This window comes from Zootoca vivipara, chromosome 3 (assembly GCF_965207765.1).
Source record: "Zootoca vivipara chromosome 3, rZooViv2.hap1.1, whole genome shotgun sequence".
Classification (NCBI taxonomy): domain Eukaryota; kingdom Metazoa; phylum Chordata; class Lepidosauria; order Squamata; family Lacertidae; genus Zootoca; species Zootoca vivipara.
In genome coordinates, this window is record NC_142586.1 from 89,685,066 (window position 1) to 89,703,969 (window position 18,904).

The window sequence follows — 18,904 nt, forward strand, 5'->3', positions numbered from 1 at the left end:
CTCCCTGGTGGGCGGCCGCAGTGCGCAGCACGGCTTCCGCGCGGCGCCCTCCTACCGGCCTGGCGCCCTGCGCCACCGAGACTACCCCTAGAGCCGGGCCTGTGGATTAATCCGTTCCAGATGGGTCCGTGGAGTACTTAAACTGAAAATACTCAAACCGAGGCGTACTTAAACCGAGGTATGACTGTAATAATCTAAGTTTGGCCTCATTGAGCGGCAGTACTGTATTTCAATATGAGTAGGAAAATTAAGGTAAAGGTAAAGGGACCCCTGACCATTAGGTCCAGTCGTGACCGACTCTGGGGTTGCGGTGCTCATCTCGCGTTATTGGCCAAGGGAGCCGGCGTACAGCTTCCAGGTCATGTGGCCAGCATGACTAAGCCGCTTCTGGCGAACCAGAGCAGTGCACGAAAACGCCGTTTACCTTCCCACCAGAGTGGTACCTATTTATCTACTTGCACTTTGATGTGCTTTCAAACTGCTAGGTTGGCAGGAGCAGGGACTGAGCAACAGGAACTCACCCCGTCGCGGGGATTCGAACTGCAGACCTTCTGATCGGCAAGCCCTAGGCTATGTGGTTTAACCCACAGCGCCACCCGCATCCCAAAATGAGAGAACCCCTAAACATTTTTTTTAGAAAAAAAAGCACTGCTCACTTGGAAACGAGGGCTGTGAACTAGCCCCACTGAGAAAATACCCTAGTAAAGAGAGAAACTTGGGCAGCTTCCTCCAACTTAAAGAGTTTGACTTCTGAACAGGGGATGAAGGGAAGATTGGCAGGCACCCTGGCAGGACATGGTGGGCACCATGTTGGCAAAGCCCGATAGAGGCAATATTGAGCTAAGTATCCCAACAACCTGATAGGGTGCAAGGCAATGTCATGTGCTCCTGGCATAAGGCCTTAAATTTAACACCTCAGCATAGGATTGGAGCTGAAAGAATCTCAGACTATACTGTAAATATGTGAGGCAGAGAGGAAAGGAGGGGAACAGAGGAAAGCACATCTCCCCCTCCCACAAGGTTTTCTCTTGAGGGGGGGGGGGTTGAGGCAAGATTCAAATCCAGGTCCTTGTGCTGAGCCTCCACATTGCATTATTATTATTATTATTATTATTATTATTATTATTATTATTATTTGCCGCCCTTCATCCAAAGATCACAGAGCAGTTTGTAATATGAAAACACAAAAATGCATGCCATAATAACAAACAAAAATAATACCCGCCCCGACAGTATTACAGTTGGACCAGGAGCTAAACAAGCTTGGGTTGAGCGAGAGCTCAGACTGTAGAGCATGAGACTTTTAATCTCAGGCTTGTGGGTTTGAGCCCCACATTGAGTGAAATTCCTGCATTGCAGAGGGTTGGACTACATGACCCTTGTGTTCCCTTTTCTATAAATCTATGATTCCTGCTTCTCTGCTTCTCTACTGCCCGATGCCCACTGCCACACATTTGGGGCTCTAAGCTTCCCTAGACACTATTATAGGTGTAATAGGCACAGGTGCCCTGACAGCAAAACTTGGCCAACCTAAATAGATAAGATGGAGTCAACCCTGATTTCCCTTCTGTGTCTCCAGCTTCTCCTCAACCTCATTCTGCCTCCTTTGTCACTCCCAACCAGTTTTCCCAGAGGGAATATGGACCATGACATGAAAGAGATTCCTCTCCTCTTCCTATGCATACTTACTTGGGAGTAAGCTCTACTGAATACAGTGGCACTTCCTCCTGAGTCAACATGCCCCCGAATGCTCATTTAAATCACAAACTGACTGAGTCTCAGTATGTAAGATGGACCAAGAACAAAAAGTTGAACTTCACTTTTATTCCCACTTAACTGCATCAAACTTACCTTCTGATGTTATAAGTACTGTATAGGATTGCTCCACTGAAAACCATGTGCAGGGCAAGCCTTAGGATAGTTACTCAGAATTAAGCTTCAATGAGCTTTCTCCTAAATAAGCATTCATAGGATTGCTGCATTAACCCCACAAAAGACTTGAAGACTAAAGTGGACTCAATAGAATTACAGATACAGTATGTGCCAGTTCAGATGACTTGTGGCTCAAAACCCATGTGAGAAACAAAAACAGTGTTTGTACAGGTTGTTTATGAATAAACAGACGGCAATGAATAAACAGGAATAAAAGAATAAATAGGTGGCAACTCTAGTGAGAGATAAAACAGGATGCTCTATTTGTATGGGCTGCTGAATAAATGAATAAAAAGGTGGCATTGAAAACCACCTATTAGTGATTTAGGATCTTCCTACACTTGAGAGGCTGTCTCTCCTGTTGCAATGCCGTCATAGTTGCACAACACTTTAGGCTCACACTCCCTTTTGCTAGGGTGGCGGTGCAGTAAACAGGTTCTTCTTGGGAATTCAAGCATCTAGCTAGCAAATGCGGTGCTCAGAGAAGGGATGGATGATTTGACGACAGGTGCATGATGCAACTCGGCAAAAGAGTTTCTGTACTCCAGATTAATAACAATGGACAGCCTGCAACCTGCGGAGGTGACAGATAGTATGCTGGTGAGTATCTTAGGGGAGACCTGTTTAAGTAACCAACTCTGTTTAAGTATACCTGGCTTTGGTCTTATGCTCTTAAACAATAACATAAATTGAATCTTTATTATCTTTTATAATATACTCAAAGTTTAATCAATAAGCCAAATATATGACATTATGCTGTGAAGCCTACATCACATACTTGAAACATATGGGAGTTTCCTAGCATGGCAAATACAGTATACTTCATCTTTTTGTTTTTCCTTCTTTGCCCTTCTATTTAAAAATTTACCGTAGGCCAGAACATAGAAAGCTAAGTCAGACCTTTGTTGTATCTAGCTCAGTATTGCTGACACTGGCTGAGAAGCCCTGAAACAGGGCTGGAAAGTTTATATCTGTGACAAATGGTTGTACCTTCTAGCCTTGCAAGGTAGGCCAGGCTGCAGGACACTTTGTTACTTACTGCAAGGTAAGTTGCAGTACTGCAAGGCAATTGCCAGCATCTGTGCATTTTAACTATTTGCTAGAGAGTTTTTGCCACAGCATCTTAGATTAAATTGACACTTCCTACCCCACCCCCAATTGGTGACATATTGAGCCGGACCCAGATAAAGAAGCAGGAGTCTAGGAAATGACAAATTAGTTATCTTCTCTCCTATACAGCTATAGGGAAAATACTTCCTGACAGAGCTGCTTAAGGTGTTAGGCAAAGGTTACCAATGTGGTGCCCATGGGTGCAATGGAAGCCATGAGCGATTCCTCTCCCCTCATTAAACTTTTTAGCGCCCCCCCCCCCCCGCTGCCAACTTGGTCATGAGGTGATGAGAGCATTTACCTTTTGCTCTTTGAAAAGTATATAGAGGTTAAGGAGGCAATTGGGACTTCCCCCCCCCCTTTTCACCTTTATGTGCTTTTCAAGTCTCAGATTAATTGAGAAAGCAAAATAGTTCTCTCTCTGGGGGGGGGGCAGGGGGCACTAGTCCAAGAGAAAGGTGAGACAATTGACCAGAAGGGTAGCGCCCTGAGCAATAAAAAACTCCAAGTGTACTCAGGGGCCTAAAAACATTGGCAGCACTTATCTTTGTTAGAATTTAAGGTCTCAAATATATAAATTAAATGTTTATAAATTTACAAGGCAAACACATAAATATATAAACCAAGTGTCTGAAATAGTACAGGAGAGCAATCCTGAAACCATTTTGACTCTCCCAAATTGATCTCAAATGTTTCTGTGCAAGGAGGAAGAAAATGGGAACGCCTCTCAATTGTCTTTTGCTTACCTGGGCATACTGTATTTGTGTATAAATTGGGTGAGCCTGTGACCTAGATTCAGGAATTAAAGTATTTAGCATTACAAAAGAATGGCCAGGCTGTTGTAGACCGCCTCCTTCTGTGATGTATGTATGATGTATTGGGAAGTGGTCTTGAGCTACAGGGTGGGCAATTTCAAAAGTCTATATAAGGGCTTGCACACCATTGTTCTGGGTTCCTCCTCCTTCCTGGATGTGGTGAGTGAGGACCCTGTTGCAACAGTTTAATAAAGATCAAGCTTACTAGCTACTTTGCTTTTCAATATTCTCTGCGTGGCCTCTGTTATTTTCTCCTACCGATAGGGAACCCACTTAAGGACTCTATATGGGCTCTTGGGTACCCCGTAAGGGAAAAGGAGCAGGGTTTTTCTACATCACCTTAGACATTCTTTATTGCATAAATAAACAAGTTGTCTTTGGGAATATGCAGAGTGCTTCCCCGCCCCCAGGAACCCATGTTTGAAAAGCAGGTCTCATGCCAAGTTAGTCACATGTAGTTAAGAATATATGGCAAGTCCGCCAGGTGTTCACAGTATAACAATAATAAATTGCAAAGAACAGCTCAAATTATCTCCTCCTACTTTTAAATATTTCTTACCAATGTACAGGCATCAAATACTAAACAATAAAAGGCAAAGACATCTGACAGGTATTATATTACTGTCAGTCAGAAAGAGATTTTGGGAGGATTCACTGCTTACCGTAGCATCATAATTAGCTAGACAACTAAGCTACCTATTAATTTTGTGGCAATATCTTCTTAAACTCAGGAAGTCACTGGAAATAGTGGGCTAACCCACCAATTAAAAATAGGATGTTAATGGTTATTCACAATGCCCAAAATTTCCACAGCACAATTGCATGAAGTATGTTAACATGTGACTTGCATGTTTGTTACATGTTCACCATCTTTACTGTGCTTAAACATCATCACGTAGTAGCTGTGTGTTCACAAATGTTTTTAAAGGCACACTTGACCTGTGGTTCTCTGGGAAAACTGTTGTCCAACAACTACAGATATACAAACACACATATTGACTGTGCAAACTCTTTCTGATAAAAAGCGGTCACTTCCAGGTGACCAGTTTATTGAGCACTCATCCTGATTTGTTTGTGGGGAGGCTATATGACATTGCAGCATTACAGCAAGCAATAATCATTTCACCCTGTTACAGGTGTTGGTCTGATGCAGTCAAAATAAAATAAAATAAATCCTTCCAGTAGCACCTTAGAGACCAACTAAGTTCATCATACCGTAGGTATGAGCTTTCGTCTGCATGCACACTTCTTCAGATACATTGAAACAGAATTACACCCTGATCAGTGCAATTTCCCATCACTTTCCTTATCGCAAAAACACCACAAGAGTGCTATATCAACCTTAATTGTGCAATCTTAATTTGCTGATTGAATCCCACCCAAAAATAGTGATAGTTTGGAAGCTCCCAGTGAAGAGATAGAGGAATATGACCCATCCTTCAGGAAGGAGGAGGATAGGAAAATGTTTTGAGACTCAGCTATTGTTCAGATTAACATTACCACAGAATATGTCTCGATAGCTGTGGGACTGCTTACATCATCAAAAAGACTCTCCTTTCTGGACCAGATTTAAGTATTATTTAATTGTTATTTAATCAAAGGTTTTTTTACAGAATTCTGTTAGGGCTTGTCCACACCAGAGTTGACTGTTTGGACTGCTCAGATTAAATGGGAATGCAAAGGATGTCACCCTTAAACAACAAAAATATTGATGCTTTCCTCCTGTAAATTTGGGTTTACCTGATATGGGAGTAATCAGATACACTGGGGAAAATATGCAGCAAAGTAAAGTGTGGAAATATACCGTAGGCTATTTAGACTTAAAATCCCCTTCTAAGTTACTTCCAAAGTTCCTCACACATTTGTGTGGTAAATTAAAAAGAGACCACACGTTTGGTAAGTTAAAAATGGTTTCCTAACAAACACTTCAAAGGTAAGATTCATGTACTTTTTCATACAGCAGCAAGAAAAGGTGTAGAATCATAGAATCATAGAGTTGGAAGAGACCACAAGGGCCATCCAGTCCAACCCTCTGCCAAGCAAGTATGACTTAGGTTCCAAAAATGGTTGTCCTAAATCATTTGTATATAAACACAAAGAAAGCTTGCATAAGCCACACAGTCTAAGCTTGGAGCATCCAGTTTAGATCTCCTTACTTGTAGGGTTCACATGGTGGAATGAAAGAACAATGGCCTGATAATCCTTTTTCCCAAGGTGAGGGGGAGGACCTTGCTAAGCCTGGCAGGACAGCTTACTCTATGGTCTTAACCACTTGATGCATTAATTTGAGTTAAGTATTAGTTACAGGTAGGTAGCTGTGTTGGTCTGATGCAGTCAAAACAAAATAAAAAATCCTTTGAGTAGCACCTTAGAGACCAACTAAGTTTGTCATAGGTATGAGCTTTTGTGTGCATGCACACTTCTTCAGATACACTGAAACAGAAGTCACCAGAACCTTATGTATAGTCAGAGGGTGGGGAGGGTATTACTCAGAAGGGTGGTGGGAATGGGTGATTGGCTGATAGGAGTGGTAAACCTGTTGATGACTGTCAACAACTGTTAACGACTGCAATTGGTGTTGCAGGAAAAAGCAAGGGTTGAGGTGCTAAAGAAAGTTTGATCATGTATAATGAGATAAGAATCCAGTGTCCTTATTCAGACCATGTCTCTCCATGGTTTTAAGCTTGGTAATGAGTTGCAATTCAGCAACTTCTCTTTCCAGTCTGTTTCTGAAATTTCTCTGTAATAAAACAGCTACTTTGAGATCTTGCATAGTATGTCCTGGGAGATTGAAGTGTTCTCCTACTGGTTTCTCTGTATTGGGATTCCTGGTGTCAGATTTATGTCCATTTATCCTTTGGCGTAGGGTTTGGCCTGTTTGTCCAATATAGAGAGCTGAAGGGCACCGTTGGCATTTGATGGCATACACAATGTTAGAGAGACCTGGTCTGAATGTGGTTCACTTTGAGGTGCTTTCGAAATGCTAGGTTGGCAGGAGCTGGGACTGAGCAATGGGAGCTCACCCCATCATGGGGATTTGAACCGCCGACCTGCTGATCAGCAAACCCTAGGCTCTGTCAGGTGTATCAGAAGGTGTAGTTGGTAGCAATGGGCGACACCAGCAAAGTGTACTTCTAGCAACAGCACTAGGTGACTGGGTCTAATCACCATTTTGGTTTTCCACAATACTCTCAAAGTCGTGTTGCTCCAGGGCGTTGTGGGAAATTTAAATGGCAGGTGGTCTGAGTCATTTGGCACTACTTGCAGCACTAGACCAAGAAAAGGGGCCAGGGAAAAATCAACAGGGGCCCTAACAGGGCCCTGGGGCCTTGGCAGCTGCCCAATAATGCCAGGTGCTGATGCCTGTTCTAAAATCCCATCTGAATGATGTTTGCACATGATGTCATTCTTACATATGAAAACAATTATTAGGTAAACATTTATAATAATAGTAATTAGAACCAGCTTAATTACATCAAGGGTGTGTGTGTGGTGCTAAACAGGAAAGGTATAGAGCGTGAGAAAAGACCAACCCACTTCGGATAAGGAGGATGTATGATCCAATCTCCTGGTAGAGCCAGTGTGGTGTAGTGGTTAAGAGCGATAGTCTTGTAATCTGGGGAACCGGGTTCGTGTCTCCGCTCCTCCACATGCAGCTGCTGGGTGACCTTGGGCTAGTCACACTTCTCTGAAGTCTCTCAGCCCCACTCACCTCACAGGGTGTCTGTTGTGGGGGAGGAGGGGAAAGGAGATTGTTAGTCGCTTTGAGACTCCTTCGGGTAGTGATAAAGTGGGATATCAAATCCAAACTCCTCTTCTTCTTCTTCTGGTACAGTCATACCTCATGTTGCGCTTCAGGTTGCGTCTTTTCAGCTTGCGCACGTGGCAAACCTGGAAGTGTTTACTTCTGGGTTTCGCCACACGCGCAGAAGCGTTCTGCATGCTTCGCACATGCACAGAAACGCTCTATCGCACTTCGTGCATGCGCAGAGGTGCCGCTCTGTTTGCGGACTTTTTTGGGTGCGAACGGCACCCTGGAACAGATCGTGTCCGCAACCAGAGGTACCACTGTATTTTGTTTAATGTAAAAAAGGCACAGGGGCACGGGCACTGAATTGAATCAGAGCAGTGGTAATGATCTATTTGCAGGTGGGGCGAAAGGTAGGAGAGATAGGATTGCCATATTTCAAAAAGTGAAAATATGGACACAAAAGTTGTTGAGCTTTTTGGGGGGAGGGCAAAGCCCTAGGAGAGCTTTTTTAAAAAACCAATAGTCAGCAGCACTTGTTAACTCACGCTGCTTTCAATGGGAGGCAGCATGAGAGCTCAGCTATTCCTCTAAAATAAAATTGTCTTAAAATTGGTTGATCATGCCTTGTGTCAATGAGCAATTAATTGCTCAGCCCCTTTGGTACATTTATGCTGATGAAATAATCATATTGAAATCGGTTTACAGGACATTGTGATTAGCTCTGGGCAAGCCATAGCCTGATTGGCTAGCACACTCTTTAAATTCTTGGCTGTACTGTATTGGCCAGGATTTTGCTTGGGAAATCAGGGAAACTGGGACTCCTTTACTGCATTGTTCTGCTCCTATAATGGCTTTGATCCTAGCTTCATTCTTTCTACCCAGCATAGGAGACAACTCCTAGGGCCAAGGGGGCTTTGCCCCCCCAAAAAAAAATATTTGAGGGAGCTGCCCCCACCAGTTGATGGGCATTGCCATTCAAATGGTGTGTGCACACCATGTCCTATGGGGCAGGGCTTACCTGAGCCCCCCCCCATTTTATTAAAGCTGGCACCTCAGTTTTCTTCCAGCCCCATTTAATGCAAATCAAGGGAAAGAGCAATTAAGCTGTAATATGACTTTCAGACACCTGTTAACCTTGATAGCTTTCATTCTGAGACACTTCAGCACTAACCATACACATGCAATTTGACATGAGGTGTAATCATACACTATGCCACTCACTATTAACTAACTTTCCTTCATCTTTCTTCCCCAACTCAAAAGGCTACTTTTGATTTTTTTTAAAGTCCTAAATAGCCTGGAACCACAATATTCAACCACCTTATTGCGTTTGAGTATACCTGGATGCCTAGATCAGGCATCCCCAAACTTCGGCCCTCCAGATGTTTTGGACTACAATTCCCACTTTCCCCAACCAGTGGTCCTGTTAGCTAGGGATTATGGGAGTTGTAGGCCAAAACATCTGGAGGGCTGCAGTTTGGGGATGCCTGGCCTAGATCATCTTCAGAAGTCTTTTTAAGTGTTGCTGTGGAACAACAAGTATGTGAGAGAGGCAGGCACATAGGATAGGATCTTATTTCTTGCCTGATGCCTTTATCATATGAGGTGATTTTACTGGGGCAACTTGGCTGCAAAATATTGATGGTGTTGATCTTACTTATTTTTGATGAATCGTCTATCAGAAGTCTGTTTCTTTTATCTGTTGGCTGTTTTATGTATTTTAAAAATGTTGTTTTTTATTATGCCTGGTGTTTTAACTACAAGTCACTCTTTGGATTCATGGTGAATGGAAAGGCAGGCTGCAAATATTTTTAATTAACAAACCAAACATCCTCTTCTCAGGAAAAGACGATAACCAAGCAACAAGTTCCTCAGTGTTTGTATTGATCCTCCATGCAGGAAACTTCAGAAATGCACTTGAAGTATCCGTACAAACCACTAGGGAGCATTTGTGGTTTTGTGAAGCTTGAGGAAGACGAATGTGGATTGTTGTGCATTTGGAAGCCTGTAACATTTAATTTACATCCAGGCAAATGCAGCAAGCAACCAAAGGATGAAGCGGGGGGGGGGGGCTTTGCATATGGAAACAGCAAGGAACCCTGTGGCACCATATACTAACAGATTTATTGTGGCATAAGCTTTGGTTACACTCAGCTAACAGAAGAGAATGCTCCAGAATTTTAGAGCTATATTGCTGGATGGGACTTACTCCCAGATAAGTGTGTATAATTATTACAGCCCAACTGATGTTCATGCAGTTATAGCTTGCTGAGTTTCAAGTATGTTTGGGGCTTGCGAACTTTGCAGAATGTAAGCACAGATTGAACACACACATATACGTGCTCTCTCTTACAAATTAAATGAAAAAGTTTTGAAGGACATTAAATAATAACCATTTGACCATAGCATAAGCATTTGATGACTGCTCTGCAGCAACAAACTACAGAACTTTAAATAACTTTCAATACATTTTTAGAGATACTATAGGATACTTAGTTTCATCAAACTGGCCTGTGAGTGTGAAATGTTGAGTGTAGCCACACACCCTATTCTAAATTAATACAGGTAAACAGTTTCAGAAATGTTTGTTACAGACTAAAAATTACATGGTTGTTCACCTTGACTGAGAAGTCCATGCTGCTGTCAAAACATTTTATTTGATTATTGCTGTTCTTAGAAAAAAGGTTGCAATGTTAAAGTACAAGAAAATTGAGTGTTGTTTATATAACACAAATGAAAGAGTTAATTGTAATGTTTTGACTGTTCCAGGCGTTGCTAAGATACACTCTTGGGGTTTAGCCAATGAAAAGCACCGCTGATGACATAATGGTGTTGCTTCATGTTTCCGCTGTCTTGCCAAGTCAAAAATTGCTGGAGATTTGACAGGCTACAGTTCTCTGGGAAGCTTGGTTTTCACTGCTGCTGCAATTGCTGAGAGCTATTGCTTTTAAAACTTCTGTTCTTTCCTAACCTCCTCTCATCTTCTCTGGAAATACAACCTTCCTTGATAATGCAGCAAGTTCTAGTCACCTTTCAAGCAGCTGTGGTCATCTGATTGCTTTTCTATGTGACCAGAATCGTTTTCAGTTGGTATGGAAATTTATTCTTCTAGATAGGAACTGAGAACGGACCATGCATTCAGGTATATTGCATAAATAGATAAAATTAAAAATCAAAGCATCAAGAACATGGTGCTACAATTGCTGCAACAGCCGGAAAAATCAAATGGTTTGCCAAAACCCTCAGCATTTTTCAAGTGGCCCATGGGGGGGGGGGTTGGGAAATCACGGGCAACAGTTCTCCAGGATTTCAGACAGGAGCCTTTCCTGCCAATACCTGAGGTGCTGTGGCCTTTTGCCTGCAAATCAGTTGCTCTACCACTGAAGGATGGGCCTTTTCCTCTTCATTCTGCCATTACCCCTCAATTACTGGAATTATGACTAGGCAGAAATAATTCCTACAACCATAACAGGCACACATAGCATTTGACTTCTCATGTTGTGTTATATTTACTATTGGAAAGGGCTCCTGCATGTCTTCTTCCTCTTCTGAAAATGCTTTAAGCAGTGCTATTTTTCTATAAAAAGAGGTGCCATAACTCACCATGAACACCTCCTTTGTTCTCTTAGAATGGCAATGACACCCAGCTGAGAGGTGCTGGAACGGAGTTCTGGTGAGTTCCTGCTGAAAAAAGACCCTGGCTCTAAGACTTAAGGCATAAATCCAGGAGCGTGTTGTGATGGTGGTCATAGTTGATAAGGCTTTATGAAATCGATAATTGAGACTGGCTTGCTCACATGTGAATGGTGGGTTTGAACCAGATCAAACTCTCACGTTTATCTTCTCGTTCTGACACTTGTACCCATCCCATTACAAGGTGCATGCTGTTAGGAACATGAAGATTCATCTCTGTGTGAAGTAATGTACAAGTAGGTACTCACTGTTCTAAGAAGAAGATACATTTGCACATCGTACCAAGCTGGGTTTGGTTTCTACCTGCCTGTTCCTGTTACCGTATTCTCAATAAAGCTTGCACAGTACTTGTTTTCTTGTTTCAGGGCATGTTTTTGAGCAGCACAGAGAAGAAAAGCCTGAGCCTGATCATAGCTGGAAACTAGAATTTGTTGTGAACATTGAGAAAATTATTCTTTAGGGGAAAATTTGATTTAGGGTGAAAGGGATTTTTTTAAAAAATAATATAACTGCGTAGCTTTTACAAAAAGAGCAGACTTACTTTTCTCAGGCCTTTTAATTCTTCATTCAAAATCTGAATTCTTCTCAAATTGTATAACTGTATTTTGGTAATAGATGGCAGCCCTACTTATCTCCTCCCCACCACACTCCCCCCTGCCCACTGGCATTCTGAATTTTAGGTTTATTCACACTTTGGGGCCTTATTTTAAATCTTTGCCATCTGGTTCTTTTTTAAAAAATAACATTTTATTAGATTTTCCAATTAATACACATTTAAACATAACAAATAACACCATAACACAGTAACATGTATTTCACTGTGACTTCCCTCCATCCCCTCATAAGGTTTTCTAATCAAAGCTTATCCCGCAGTTTTTTATTTCCTCTTCTTAAATTCAGTTCGCAGGATTTACTTCAACCCTGCAAGAGAAAAAATATGGAACGCTTCACGAATTTGCGTGTCATCCTTGCGCAGGGGCCACGCTAATCTTCTCTGTATCGTTCCAATTTTAGTATATGTGCTTTGCCATCTGGTTCTTTGCCAGTCTGGATTGTATGCCACCCCAATTTAGTATGCAAATGGAAAATGTTCAAAAAAAGATTACTGATATGGTAAATTAGCATTTGTGTGCATGATAAAGCTCCTGGATAACTGTTATCATGCCTCACCTATACTGCACTTCCTTCCTTCCTTCCTTCCTTCCTTCCTTCCTTCCTTCCTTCCTTCCTTCCTTCCTTCCTCTCTCTCTCTCTCTCTCTCTCTCTCACACACACACACACACACACACACACACACACACAAGCGGTTTGTATGGTTACTCTCACCACTGCAGCTTTCCAGTTTTCAAAATCATTATCTGAGAGAAACTCTGGAAACTAGGTGAAAAGAGACTGAGGTACAGGCTAAGAGATATTCTGATGCCAATAAATCCACCAGAGGCATTTTGTTTTTCCTTTCCCCATCTCTGACTGCTTTTTGACTTTGCTATTCATGTGTTTTTTTGTTTTTTTAATTAAGCTCCCAATGCAGTCACGACAGTGGTGAAACCAAACACGAACAGACAGGCATGCAAAACATTATGGGAGGATGGAAAAAATAACCCACATTCATCACTAAATTAAAGAGTACTATCTATGACATTATGAGGGTTCCAGTGGAAGATGTTATCTGCATTTACATCCCTGTAAACTATTCTCCCTGCCTACTCACACAACTGCAATGCATCAGTTGATTCCCCGAGGGCACTTTATGGCACCTCTCGAAGAGTGCTGCGCCTGCTAAATAAGCATATTGTTGATAAATTATACAACTGGTTACACTAATGTTAAAATAAGGTACCGTATATTCCGGCGTATAAGACGACTGGGCGTATAAGATGACCCCCAACTTTTCCAGTTAAAATATAGAGTTTGGGATATACTCACCGTATTAAAAACAACCCGGCGTATAAGACGACTCCCGACTTTTGAAAAGATTTTCCTGGGTTAAAAAGTAGTCTTATACGCAGGAATATACTGTATTAACATTATTAGCTGTTCGAACAACTACATCACACATCTCACTTTAAATCGTGTGCAAAGCATTTTGAGGATAAAATTACTTGTATCTGCCTGTACCTCGACTGTGCTGTTGCAGCAGGTGTGTCCAGAACATTGCCCATTCCTGTTATGTTGGATGAGCTTCAGTTAGTAATGCTTGGGAGATGACAAGGTGTTTGGTTTGACCACCTGTGCTCTTGCCCCTTGCTCATGGCTGATAAAAAAACTTGCAGGGAGGGGGTAGCTGGCTGGGTCTGGATAGGTGATTTGATGCCTCCCTTGTAAGGGGGGCTTGTGGTCCCTGCTTGCTTGAAGGAGCCAGTGAAAAGATTACTCCTTAAGAAACCCTTTGACAACAGAGCAAATAGCCCCAAATGAATAGTGAAGCAACTCCATGCTACAGGGGCATCCCAGACAAAGTCAAATATCACAAACATTAAAATGCAAACAGAAAACCTGAGCCATTCCCTAGTCTTAATTGGTAGAACTAAGTTCCCAGGTAAGTGGTTATAGGGTTGCATACCTCCAGTTACCTGGGTATAAGCCCCACTGAGCATAATGGGACTTACTTCAATGTAGATAGTGTTTTGTTGTGATGGTGGTCACTGGTGTGGAATACTGTCACCCTTATTTTGCTGCCCATGAGATCCATTTAGTGCTGGCATCTATAGCACTTTTACCAAGATGCAAGTACTGGTACCTCATTTTTAACACACAAAAAATGCACTGAGAAAAAGAGAATAATAAACATCAAACAATCAACCCGAGCACATGTTTATTGAGGGGGAAAAGAAAGACACAAAAGTTGTAGAAAGCAGCCATGTAAGTTCTGATACATGAAACTAAATAAAGAAAAAGGGAAAAAAGGACTGTGACAATATTTACAGAGCATTTTGCTTAAGCATACAATATAGGCTTTTAGCTCAACTGTGCCCAACCCTTCATTTTGATATAGGTGGGATGGTACATTTGTGTCAACATGTCTCAGTCAAACATTACAAGCGTGAGAATAATTGTGATTATTACATAATCCTGGTGTTACAATGCAAAGGTCGCTGTCCTAGGATTTTTACACAGTCTCTTCCAGTACCACCACCACCCTGTTAATGTTGACTGAAACGTAAGTCCTATTTAATTCAATGGGACATATTTCCAAATAAGTATGTATAGTAGGATTCTAGTCAATTGCATATTTGTTCATAGTTTCTTAGGAGACTGAGTAGACTGTAATGTTTACAGACTTTTAAAAGCTCCACCTGCCTGTTGTATATTGTGTTGTATACAATGAATACACAGTATTGTTTTTGAATGCAAGGAATGTGTGCCATAAGAAGATAAGAAAAGCCTGTCGGATCTGGCAAATGGCCTACCCAGTCCAGCATCAGAGTGGTCAATCAGATACTTGTGAGAAACCAGCAAGCAGGATTCAAGCACAAGAGTGCTCTCCCCTCTTGTGGTTCCCCTCAGCTGTTATTCAGAAGCATTACTGACTCCAACTGGGTAGGCAGAGCACAGCCACCGGGGCTCGCAACCAGCCCTGCTGTCTATGAATTTGTCTGATTCCCGTTTAAAGTCATTTAGGTATAGAGACATCACTGCATCCTGTGGGAGTGAGTTCCATAGACAAACAAACGCCTATATCCTAGCTCACTTTAGTATAAAGTGGTCTACTCTAGTGGTTTCCAATGAACTAAGTACTGCAGTGCAGATCCCCTGCTTTTGAAAAGCCAAGTCATGGACCCCCAACTTTGGAAAATGTTGATATCTCTGTGGTAGTTTAGGTTATGCAAATGTGGTCACGCCACCATACCCTCCAACATGCCCCAGCACAAAACTGGGATGCGCGAGAGCACTAAATCAAAAATGTGATATATATTTTTTGGCACCACTGTTTTGGGGCGCTTTGTTCTCACGTGAGAGCATGGACCACTGTTCCGACTCAAATTACTGTATACCTAAAAGTGGGGGAGGAGCGCAGAATTACAAAAAACAAAGCGCAGACAACCCGAAGCAAAACAAGGGGAGGGGCCGAAAATGCACAGTTTTCCTACGGGAGACCACCACCCGTTCACGTAAAATCGGATCTGCGCGACCCACGCGCGCAAAAATGCCCTAATGTGAGCGCACAGCCACAACTTGTGGTTGGCGAGATGCTATGGGCGGAATTCTCCCTTAGCTTTCTGCAACGCGTTTTGTGGCCACGAAGAAGTTCTGAGCAAATTGCCCAAGAGGCAGACACCTTCTCAGCGAGTCCCCACTAGGAAAAGGCGGCGGGATGTGCTGCTGCTTCCCCGAGAATGGCGGGAACCTCTCCTCTTGACCCCGGGCGCTAATTCCCCTCATCCTCGCTCGCGTCTGGGGCAGGCGGCGGGAGGCGGCGGCGGCGGCGGCGCGCGGAGATCTCGGCTTCTCGGGAGCCCAGCCTGCTTAGGGGGTGGGACTCGGGCGGGGCCGGGGCTCACTTGCTCCTCCCTGCCGGGCCGGCGGGGGATAGTTTCGAGGGCGGCGGCCGCTTCGTCTGAGGGGAGGCTGGAGCGGGGCTCCGGGGAGACAAAGCTCGGGGCGCGGGTCTAAAGGGAGCCTCGCACGCCCGGCGAGTTCCGGACCCAGAGGGAGCTCGCTCGTCGGCGCGGGCCGGGCTGCCTCTCGCAACAGGTCCCTGGGCAAACAAGGGCAGGCCGCTCCGCCTCCCCAGGCCCCAGCCATTGGTCTGCTCCTCGGTCCCCGAGGGGGAGGAAGCGGCACCCGTCGCCTCAATGCGGTTCGGGGCCAAAATGATGCCGGTAAGTGCGCGAGCTTGCAAGAGAAGGGGCGCGTGGCGGGGGGAGAGACTTTCCTCCAGTAGGGCGGCGAGGTCGCTAGATCCCGCGAGGGTCGGGGCCGAGGGCTGGGCTGGTGGTGCCTTGGCCTCTGCCTGCGTCCGGAGATCTGGTCTTTCTCTGCAACGCAGACGGAGATTGCCGCCGCCGCCGCCGTTTCCCGGTCCAACTTCCAATGGAGGAAAAGTTGGGAAACGCGGCTTAGGATGGGGAATATTAAAAAGTTGCACGCGGCGGCGGGATCTTTAGCGCTCCGTCCTTTCCCACCCAAACTGGGTATGTGGCGGGGAGGGAGGGAAGGATCTGGCCCGCCGTTCTCAGTCCGGACTCGGGAGAGACGCGGGAGGATCAGCAAATGGAGCTGCTGTTCCTGTTCCTCGCGGCGAAACGCGTCGAGAAAATGGAGAGCTGCCCTCCCAGTGCCTTCGTGGAGTGAGGGGAGGGGGGAGAGAAAAGAGAGAAGCTCCTGCGCTACACTTTTTTCTCCCCCTCTGGTCTGCCAAATTCGTTTAACGTTTCCCTTCCCAGAAACCCTGACCAGTTTTGATTGCTTCCTTACTAAAAATAAGCAGACTTAACTAATACCCAGTAGTACCTGCTTCTCCCTGTGGTCAGTTCAAGTCAAAGGAAATGGAGGATTATAAGCACAAGTTGTGCAGGTAAAAAGGCTATTAGGTTAGTGGTTCAAAAGCACTACGGCCAGCTGGTTGGTTGTATGTAAGTGCCTAAAGTAAGGTTTGGGGTTAGTTTTTTCAGGGGAGTAATTAAATTAAAAGGCTTTCTGCTCTCCAGTATAACAAGAACTAAGCCACTATTTCAGTCAGAAGCTTCTTCATTCTTTTTGTAGAAATTGTGCATCAATAAAGTCAGATGGTTTATTAATTTCTCAGGTAAATCCCATCATATCCCCAGAACTGATACATTCTCAAGGGTTGCTTATGTTTCTTTAGTGGTTTCTTCTACTTACATAATGAAGTGACTAATTCAAAAAACATTTCAGTGACTAGAATATTGGGATGACAGTTCCTAAGAATCATTTAGGACTACTTTGTGCTTTATGACAATGTATATGAAAAATGCTGTTAGTGGAGAAATACATGAACCTGTGTATAGAGTATCATGTGCTTTGATGATTGTATGTGCATAGATAAGGATACATACAGATTCACAGTCCATAGGTACAAAGCAAATGACATTCATGAAGGATTTTATGGGTAACACTGAAGTTCTTTCTGCATTAAAAGAAATCCAAATGTGTCTGATGCCTCTTAAGCCACAACTGAGGTAAGAGAAAATAATAGCATTGCATAGCCTTCACAGCTCAAAAAAGCAAGAAGAATTTAGTTGCTCCATGTTGTGTTAGCTGGCCAGTTTGCAAGTATGTTAGAACTTTTGGGAGCTTTGGAAATAGGGTTGGATATTTCTGCAGCAGATGGAAAGTGCGTACACATGTATCTCCCATGTTTTCTCAGGATATTTGTCAAAGAATATATTTTATGTAAACTACTTACAGGTTTTGATGTTTAAGCTGTATATAAATCCTGTTAATCATTTCTAAGCAGCAATGCTTTGTTTATTTATCAACTGTTCATAGATAATCACTATTGTTTCATTACACAAGGCATGTGTTGCAAATATGAAGTTTTCTGGGGGGAGGGAATTGAATTTTCATAGCACTCAGCTAGGTTTGTTGCTGGGAAAATACACTTTTCCATTCCTGTTTTGAATATTCTGAGGAAAGTGACACAACTGGTGACCACTGGCAAACTTCTAAGGCCTCCCTCATTTTGAGAATGTTTTTTGTGTGTCGGTGGGTTAAAACATTGGCAATTGTAAGTATCATCAAAGTTATTGCTGACCCTGCAGCATTACCTGATATTCTGTGGACAATGGATCACCCCCTTGTCATTCCTTCTAGACCCTGTTTTAATAATCTGGCAAAGTCCTTGTTCCTGAAAGATCATTGGGTTGCTTTCAATATACCATGTGCAATGTCAGGAAGATTTATTTTTTTCAAATTGCTATCATTAACAAACATAGTAATTGGAAAAAAACATGAAACTTGCCTAGGAGCACCTTTACTAACTAACCTCTTACTGTATTTCTAATAGAACTTGTCCTCAATAATTTAATATATTAGCCTATATAAACACACTCCTGTACACACAACCTGAATAAATGAAGACAGGTGCAAGGGTAGATTTCCCCATTTTCAGTTATTGGCCTAGTTCACATGTTATGCAAGCCACAGTTAATAGTTTATAATGAATGAAGAAATGATTCCTGCTTTGCTTCTCCTGTAGCAGGAATAACAAACCACAACCCGTGGCTTACATTTGAATTAGAGATTCCTTTGTTTCATTAACATATTGATTGGTAAGCCAATAACAAACCTTGACATCCCATTTTGGTCTGTTTGGAGCAAAACAAATCATGAACCCTGGTTCAGACTGTAACACTAAGCCAGGAATCATGGTTTGTTGCTCCAGCTCGCTATAGAGGAAGAACAAAGTGGGTGACACCTACATTTTCATAATATGCCAGCTACTGTGACTTGCAAATGCTGCAAATGTTATTTATAGAACAACAGTTCTAATCCCTTTTGCTAATTGGTGAGAACAGAGATAAAGAGGTCATAACAAAAAGTATGTTACTTCTAAGGTATCGTTGGAGGGATCTCCAGACATAAAATATTTTGCTTTTGTTTTATTCTTCTAACTGATTTCTTTTTTGTTAGATGGGAC

General features: G+C 43.0%; 1 protein-coding gene, 1 long non-coding RNA gene and 1 other non-coding gene across 4 annotated transcripts in view; 2 read left to right on the forward strand and 1 right to left on the reverse strand.

The window, feature by feature from the left end:
* The first annotated feature begins 2,200 nt into the window (after positions 1 to 2,200).
* Positions 2,201 to 11,648, forward strand: LOC148686347 (uncharacterized). Its single transcript, XR_015949385.1, has 2 exons — positions 2,201 to 2,532; positions 11,238 to 11,648. It is a non-coding gene; the product is annotated as an uncharacterized LOC148686347 (long non-coding RNA).
* Positions 11,649 to 12,232: 584 nt separating this feature from the next.
* On the reverse strand, positions 12,233 to 12,339 carry LOC118083280 (U6 spliceosomal RNA). The gene has a single exon (XR_004692358.1). It is a non-coding gene; the product is annotated as a U6 spliceosomal RNA (small nuclear RNA).
* A 3,235-nt stretch (positions 12,340 to 15,574) lies between these two features.
* The window catches only part of TP53BP2 (tumor protein p53 binding protein 2), a 49,905-nt gene continuing 46,575 nt past the window's right edge, over positions 15,575 to 18,904 (forward strand). The window contains exon 1 of one of the 2 annotated variants that reach the window (XM_060272977.2): positions 15,575 to 16,124. In XM_060272977.2, the coding sequence (XP_060128960.2) occupies positions 16,098 to 16,124 (27 nt within the window). In that variant the 5' untranslated portion in view covers positions 15,575 to 16,097. The remainder of the gene's footprint in view (positions 16,125 to 18,904) is intronic. The other variant, XM_060272979.2, reaches the window with a different exon arrangement.